The 9350-nt window shown below is 29.5% G+C and overlaps 1 protein-coding gene across 1 annotated transcript; it reads left to right on the top strand.

The window, feature by feature from the left end:
- Positions 1 to 3169: 3169 nt before the first annotated feature.
- LOAG_09973 (hypothetical protein) lies at positions 3170 to 6665 on the top strand (the record flags this gene model as incomplete). The annotated part of the gene is made up of 6 exons (XM_003145500.1): positions 3170 to 3349; positions 4164 to 4392; positions 4908 to 5170; positions 5302 to 5495; positions 5781 to 5883; positions 6564 to 6665. The coding sequence occupies 6 exons, from the start codon at positions 3170 to 3172 to the stop codon at positions 6663 to 6665; spliced, it is 1071 nt and encodes a 356-aa protein (XP_003145548.1).
- Positions 6666 to 9350: the final 2685 nt, after the last annotated feature.

The following is a 9350-nucleotide window of genomic DNA, read 5'->3' as shown; positions in this document are numbered from 1 at the left end:
AATATAATATATATATATATATATATATATATATATATATATCTGGCAAAATTATCCGAAATGATTATGAATTATGGCGATACAGTTTCTTCCTGATCACTTCCGTTTAACTGTTCTTAAAATATCTCATAGACAAAATTGATAAATGATATCTGGAATATACTTCCTAATCCAATTTTGTCATCAAATTTTACCCGAACCTGCAAATATGATAATGATGAAGAAGAAGTAACAAAATCAACAATGTTTAGTTTTATGTATTTTGAAATAAAATCTGAGATTTTTAAGATTACGTTACGAAAAATGGGCCAAAATGCGCTGCAAATTAACTGCCCTAGGCAAATTAGCTGGTTTATTTACATCACCTTGACTACCTATGAAGCAGTCGTTATTCGTCATAAGAATTAAAGTCTGATAGAATATGTTGCGGAAAGAAGAAACTGAACTTTCTTTAATCCTTTTAAATAGTAATAAGGTTAGAAGTCTTTTATTTTTTCCGCATTTCATTTACATTGTAATCGATATTTGTTAAAAATTAGCAAATCATAAATAAAGCCGATTAGATATTTTTCTCCTTATGCAAATTATGAGCATTTAATCCATTGACTTTCCTTTCTTACATTTATCTAATCATTTGCTCATCTTTCATAAAACTGATAAGGCTAACAATTTATCCATTCATTTCACCTTGTTTACTATAATTTTGGAATCGTTTAAATCATTTGTCATAATTATTTGCATATCTGAAATGAAAAAAAAAGCAAGAATTTCGTCGTAAAAATATGAAAATGATGTAATAAATTTAAAAAGCAAAAATTTCATCGAACTTTTTGTTTTTCACGTCGAAATTTATTAAATTTAAAAATAAACTGAAACAAAAAATGTTAGAAAAAAACTTAATCGACATCTATAATGATTGTAATTTTATTTTATGATAAATTTCTGTTTGGGTATGTTAGGTGTATGAGTATGTGACGTCTGTGACATATATAACGTATCTCGAACGTATATGACGTGTGTGACGTATAAGGAAATGTATTACTCAAATGGATGCTATCCCACACATGTAAGCCCGATGTAAACGAAACAGATATAACAAAACCTATTACGTTTACGTCGTTGGATAGTACGAATACTGCGTCTTTGATTGACATTACTTTTTATTCTCTGCCAATGACCCAATTAGGTTTTGTTATACTAATGGTGTATTTATACTATCACTCTGATTTTCTGGCAAAGGTTAGGTTAGAAGAATTCATTCTGGCTAAGTGGGCTAAAGGAACGTGGTGTGACGATGATATGTCGTAATAGTTCAGTTATGATATCTCAGTTGAAGGATTAGACAAATTCTGTCCACATCTAGCTTCACGGCAACCATTCTAGGAGAAGAATAACTCTAACTCCAAACCTGAGTAGATAAAGCCTAGTTAACCCTGTAAGAACATCCACCTTAGAGAAGGATATTCTAACTAAATCTATATCCTGAGGAGTTCACTGTCACCGTCTTGTTCGCTAGGTCGTGATAGGTAAACCTTAGGAATAAAGGTGTGGTCAGTTCCGCTCACTCTATGCCTGCGCAAACTGGAAGAATACAAGGACACATTTGTAGCGTTTGCATCAAGCATGGATACAGTCCTACTCAAATTTTCGTTCGTGAAGCCTCGTCTTAGGAGTGAAAGTGCGGTAATATCGCGAAATTGCGGGAACGATTCGGGTTAGAAGAGAATTTACTTTCTAGTGCCAAAAGACTGCATCGCACTGTTATAAGTTATCTATTTAGGATAACAATCAAAGTTACTATCCCTACCTCTATCATCAGGTATGTTGTGTGTATGTTTTTTTTTCGTGTATTCTATAATTCAATAAGCGAAAGATTAATTGCAATTATTGATTCTTAATCCTTTAGAAGTTTTACTCCGCAGAGTTGAAATCCGAGCAGTCGTAAAACTCACATTGGGATATTCGTCAAGGAGAAGCTGTCGAAACATACGCTATTCTTTTACGTTGGGTACTTATTGAAGTTCTGATTATAACTGTATGACCATTTTACGAGTATGAATCAAGTTATTGGTATCGTCGAACGTAACGACAGGTATTCATGGCTTACGTATAATGTCAGAATCGTTATCCGATAATTCCATAATTTGCGGGACGATTAATGTCTAATTTTCTATATAGAAGCACGTCTTACGGGGATAGTTGATGTCATATTCAAGTATACATAAACTGAATTCTCCGTCATAACAGTATGCCTTTGATCGTTCTGTGAAAAGGATTGTGCGTAGTTTAAATATGAGCAGTAAGAAGCTTAGGTTAGCGTGTGTTTCGTAAGAAGCTTAATTGAAACAATTATGGATTTTAAATTAGTGGAAAAGAATAACTAATTAATTATGAACATAGTCCACGCTGTTTACGTTAAGGATCATTGGCTATCTAATTCAGAAAATGCATTAGTAAGAATTAGCTGAAAAAGTTCTCTCAAGTTTCTTATTGTCTTTCTAACTGGTATTTGAAAAATGAATACGGAATTCCGCTATCACTATCCAGTTTACTTACATTTTACGCTTTAACTGTTTATCACTGATGTATTTGTTGCTTGTCACTTATGCACTGGATTATTTGTGACATATATTTTGATTGGCTATATACCGTTTGTCAAAATAATGGGAGAGAACTGGCGCGAAAAGTAGGGGATATTTAAATAGGTAGGTCTTATAACGGAGATAACAATCTATGGCAAGACAATGGGTTAAAGAATTTACCAGCTGTTACCGAGAGGGAGAGGGATAAAATAATTTAGTGTTGATTGGATAATTTCTTTTTTAACTTTTGAAAGGAGGGAGAGGTAGAGGGAGAGAGAGAGAAGGATATTATAGCTTGTTAAAAGAAGTAATTCAATATTCAATAAATTGAATGAAATGCAAAATGGATTAGTGGAAGAAATTAGTGGAAAAGTGATGGGCTTACGTGTAACTGTGATTCAATATGGTCTGCAGCAGTTATCTTTGCAATCTTTGCTAAAGTTAGGTGGAAAATTTTCTCATCACCTATTACAGACAAGAAGTATCATATTCTGTTCGAGTGATTTGGAAATTGTGCGATACTTTTACTTTCTTATTTTGTATTTAAATAGGATAAATATTTTATTGGTGAATGAGATTTATTTTAGATGATAACGACTGATGAAATGATGAACGCTAAAAGTGAAAGACCAAACTGTTCAGATGATATCATCCGGAATGCACAATTGAATGCAGCAGAAGCACTTCGTAAACAACAACTTGAAGTTGAGCGGGTCGATAAAGTTTTGTCACTCTTAAAAGAAATGAAATCGAATGAATCAGAACAGGTTAACCTGAATTTATATGTTGTGAAGTAGGGTGAAAATCCAAGCTGTGACTTTGTTTAATAATATGGAAATTTATTGTATTGCCGTCATTTCTATTAGCATCACTGAGCTTATCTCATTAAGTTATTTTGTAAGGGATATGTAGTAAAATAATCCGATGCAGTAAATTCGGTTAATAGCAGAAATATTGAGAAGTTAATATGGAGTATTTTTTTTATCGCTGTATGAATTTGGAACTTTTTTGGTGAGACTTGAAAATCCTGGTGGGATATCTGATGAATTATGCAGGAAGTAGCTAACACTGCTGTTGATTTGTTATTTTGGTAATTATTTAGTTATTTTTTGTTTATTTGTCTGTTCGGTGAACATCTTAAGAACTCTCAGATTAAGGTTAGAAGAGCAATAGTGAGATGATATGTTAAACTATAGTGATGAAAGGAGTACTTACCATTGTTATAATAGTGACGGAAATAATATGACTACTTTTAGAATTTAAAATTTTTAGCTAAAATATTGGAATTGTTTGAATTTGGAACTTCTGGATTGAATGATGCAGAATTTATTGTTGACAAGTCTTGTTAGCTGATTTGTTTTGTAAGATTGTTGTGGAAGCTTATCTCAAAAAATTTTGTTGACGATGCAAAAGAAGAGTGATGATAATGATTATTATTGTCCGGTAATGTATGAGAATATGATGATGATAGTTGTTCATGATGCTTATTTTTGATGATAGTAATAATCAGTTGAAATATATAAGTATTTTTTACTTATTTTTCAATAATAATGATGAAAATACAGTTTTTTCGTTGTTTAGGATCTATTATTGGATGAGACGTATGAATTTCGAGGTTTACGAGAAGTTCGTGAAGAGTTAAACCAATACACAGCTCTGGTACAACATGTAATGAGTTTGGCAAAACGACATCGTTCGAATTATTCGAATCACGAATATGTTGCTGATAATGTTGTTGAAAAAGCTCGTGATGACTGCGATATTCGTAATGAATTCGATTATCACAATCCAACTACTTCTACTGCAACAAGTTGGTTAATTGATTTACCCAAATCCTTAATTTTTCAAATCAAGTTTACTTACGTAGGTTTTTGGTGACATCGAAAAGCGGCATTGATAAATATGCGGTAATTCTTTTTCATAGCGCTGTAGTTCCGATATGGTCCAATTCCTTAGCATAGAAATGATATATTTGATAGTAATATAAGTGATGGTTGCAAAAGGACAGTAAACTCATTTTGCGTAATACTGGTTAAATCTGTTAGACCCACATATTGTCGAATGATTTGTATCCATCTGGGTAAGATTTATTCCTGTTAATTATCAATAATTTATTTCAATATTTCAATACTGTGGATGTTTATGTGCAACAAATATATGTCCCACACGGGATTTTGTTGAAAAAATTAAATATAACCCTGCTTTCATTCTTAAAAATTTGTCTTATACTTCAAATTTAAAATTCATTTAGTTAAAATAGTTCCAAATTTTTATTTTTTGAAAATAGTTTTAATTTGAAGTCTTCAAAAAAAGCATAGATTTTAGGTCGAAATTTGATTAATCCGCGGATGAGCCATTTAGCTATTACACCAACGACTACAGTGCATGTTTCGCCAGGATCGGCAGATACAGTACCGAAATGTAATTGTGATAATCCTTTGCATATCAGGCCGAAAGAAGTGCTTGTTGATGCTCGGCGAATTGTGCAGAATCAGCGAATATATTCTGCTAGTGAACCTGGTTCGTTAATGCAACTGGTTCAGCCGACAGTTACTGCAAATCAAAAACCTCATCCATTTTTATCGCAGGTATTTTTGTTTTAAAAAGAATATCACAATAAATTCTTGTAACTTTTCCTAATTATACGGGAATGATATAACAGATATCGCTTAGTGATAAGATCAATCAACATATGCATCTTACTTTTACAATTTGATAGGCTGGATCTAATTCACATTCTCTGCATGCGGCCATGCAGAATGTCCTTGGATCTTTGAAACGTACTCTTCCTGGATTTCATCCAACAGCTTCAGCTATTTTAAAAAGTGATGTGGTTGATTTCATTTCTGCATTTGCTGCTGCACTTCGGCGTTACGATGATCGTATACGCTCACAAATAAAACTACTCCTTGAGTAAGAGATTTGTTATTTCTCAGAATTTAGACTTCGGTTACTTTTTGGCATTAAGTTTGACTGAACCACGTTAATCGTACCTTCTTTCACATGCAGCCTTTCTATAATGGTTGCACACACAGTCTTGCTTTGACTGAAATTGAATAAATAATATACATTGGGTTTATATCCGATTTCGTTCAAATTATCAGCTGTCTATTATCAGCTTCTGTTGCAAATATTTTCGGCTCTGTTGATGTGTTATGATAATACATGCAGAATTGAATTGAGAATAATTTTACACAGGAAGTACGATTCATCAATTAGCAATACAAAACGTAGCGAACTTGTTTGTGAGATCGATCATTTGCACAAAATAAGCCGTTCTGCAACTATCAAGCGTGAACAGGTTTGTAAAATACCATATTTGAATTACCAAAACATTAATATATTTTGCTTGACTTGACAAGGATTGTTCAGGTTACACTGAGTTTAATTGTCTACAATTTACTAGGAAGTAATCTCTCCAAGAACGATTGATTCATTGTTCTATCAAAGATATTGATTATCCTAGCAGGAGAATTTTTACTACAGTTACTGATCTCTGTTGCTGTCACATTATGCTAGCTTAAACAGCTGAGTGTATATATCCAAAAAGGGCTTATGATATCATCTATTTTATCATTTGTTTTAATCCATCTGGTTATGTAACAGCTGAATGTTGCGCATCATCTTTCTACTAACAAAAACTACTGTCTACCTTCTACCTGTAGCACTGCGTAAAGTGTTTATGCTACAGTGATGAGTAGTTTATCTTGAATCTGTGGATAATTGAAGAAGTTATGTTTCATCGCTTAGCATGCAAGCAATGGGAAATAAGGGGATTGGTGTTGGTAAGGTTTGAGTAATTTGTAATTTGTGCACAAAGAATTGTTCAAGATTTATTCCCAGTGTTCAAATCGTAAAATCTAAATTATATTCCTTAATTTACATCGTTTCGTTTTTAGTCGTTTTCCCATCTTTCTTCTTCCTGTGCTTTACTACTCAAAAATATTTCCTTTTGCATTTCATTTTTGTTATACATTGCAGTTGTTGGATATCATCCGTGGCCCGTATTACCAAGCAATGAATTGTCCGCTATTACGTCAAATGAAAATTCTGCATTCAACGTTTTCGTCAAATTTGTCGTGAAAGTAGAGGCAGCCGGTTATGTACAGTTCAAATATTCTAGTCTCACTATATTTCAATCAATCATTCACGAAACTTGTTACTCTTTGGTTCTGTAAATAGTTCTAAATTCATGTTTAATTTAAAATTGATTCTGTCCAAATAAAAATTTTGCCTGCCTTAAAATTTTATGTAAAATTCGGACCTTTAAATACTGGAATTACTCATTATTCATATTACGCAATATAATTTGCTAGAAATGAATATTAAACATTTCTGAAATTCGCCTACAATGGAATAGATGATATGTCCATTTAACAGTACAAAGTATCCGAAAGCTAGTTCTGAGCTTATCCGCCAGTCAGGCTTTGATCAGATTTTATCTCTCATTACTTCTTTTCCTTTGCTTGCTATAAGGAAATCTGTGTTTAGTAAAAATAATTTTGACAATTAGCAAAAGTCTGTGTAATACAAATAAGTGTTGAATGAAAAATATGACTATCTTCAGTCTTATATGCATTTGATGTTTTCATTTTATTATATAACTTAGAAATAAACATTTTATCTCAATGATATATAAATATAGAGTTTTTCATGGTTTCATTCAATCGTTGGTTAATAATTTCTCATGAAAGATATCGAAATATTCCGAACTTTCTCATTCAGTTTTTTCTTTTAGAAAAAAAAAGATAAAAACCTTTTTGCAATAAAATGACAGATACGTGATTTAAAGGAGAAAGAACATTTCGCAGTTATTCATCAATTTGTTCCGCACTACGATTCTCACCATGTCAAATGTTCCGTCCACTACTTTAAACTTTAGAATTTTTCAGGAAATGAGCCGGTTTTCTGCAAAATTCTGAAATGATAAAAGCCACTATATTTATCCACCTATTGGTTTGGATTTATTTTAATATTCATTGTTTTTTCAGACAGGAATAGTGATCAAGTTTTAGTTAAATTCATTTCCATTTATAATTTCGATTATTTATTCTTACTTAAAAATATCGAAGTTTCCATTTAGTTCTAAATTATATTTTTGAAATTTTCTTTTTTTTTAAATTTTGGTCAAGTAATTTGCAAGCAAATAATTCATTTCACAATTATCCATAGCATTAAAGCTTCAAATCAATTCTAATTAATGGTACCAAATTCACTTTCGAATCTTTTTGATAGTTATATTTAGCGGTACATACATGATCGTTATCAGTTAACATTGGTAGTATTTTAAATGATAAATTACAGACAATGTTTTATTCTCAAAAGATTTCATTAAATATTTAACGTATTAAAGGGCCAATTACTTGGATATTTAAGTATTAAAGTATTGGATATTTATTAGAGTATTGGTAATGAATTGATTTCAGAATGATGCAGTCGTTTTTGCATAAAAAGAAACGATCTGATAATTCTGATGTTAATTTCATTGTAATATGTATTACTTTCATATACTTTCAAAATTTATCATATTGAAATAAAAAACTTCACATAGAAGTTGTAAACAAAGTGACAGTGAATATAGCTGATGAAATCTTTCATAATGACAAATTAAAATTAATTCGAATTAAAATGATGAGAAAATTTTATTGAATTAAATTTTTAATGATAAATATTACTTTTTGCTCTAAACTTCTGTGGAATTTTCCTTTCATATTAATTAATTCTTTGATATATACATATATATGTTTAAGAATTCTGATTTATATAAAATATTAAAAAGTTAACGATCAAAATTTTTAATAAAGTGTGAAACTTTAATCAGCATTTTTTAAAAATTAAATAAGTTAGTAGTGTATTATGAAATTTAATGTAAAATTTGAACAATGAATAGTCAACCCTTCAGATTTGTCAGTGAAATTCTTTTTTTTTGAAGGTTCAACACTTGAATTATGATGCTATTATCAAATCCCAAACAGTAATAAATTATGGTGAGAATTTTTGAGCGATATTAAATCGAAAATAATCGTTTGACGGACTTTTTTTTTCAAATTTGAATTTGAATGATAAGAAAAAAGTGTCATTGCGGTAATAAAATCATATTTGTATGAATATTTTTGGTAGTTTATCATGTGAAAAAAAAAAATCTAACATTTGCCAAACAATAAAATTATCGATTTGAATGAATGAAAGGAAATTTTTTTTTACGAATAAAGTTATTATCAATAATTTCTATAAAAAAGTTTTCAATATTTAGCAATAATAGCGATGAAATAATATTCACATAATGAAATATTTTATCAATGAGCAGTGAAATTTCTTATCAAAATTGTCTAAAAAATTAATGATGCCTAGAAATATCTCGTCATATTACCACGTTATATTACCATTATTATTATCATTATTATTATTATTATTATTATTATTATTATTATTATTATTATTATTATTATTATTATTATTATTATTATTATTATTATTATTATTATTATTATTATTATTATTATTATTATTATTATTATTATTATTATTATTATTATTATTATTTTATTATTATTATTATTATTATTATTATTATTATTATTATTATTATTATTATTATTATTATTATTATTATTATTATTATTATTATTATTATTATTATTATTATTATTATTATTATTATTATTATTATTATTATTATTATTATTATTATTATTATTATTATTATTATTATTATTATTATTATTATTATTATTATTATTATTATTATTATTATTATTATTATTATTA

Source organism: Loa loa (assembly GCF_000183805.2).
Source record: "Loa loa unplaced genomic scaffold supercont3.191, whole genome shotgun sequence".
NCBI lineage: Eukaryota > Metazoa > Nematoda > Chromadorea > Rhabditida > Onchocercidae > Loa > Loa loa.
Note: the sequence above shows the minus strand (reverse complement) of the source record. Positions and strands in the feature narration are given on the sequence as shown.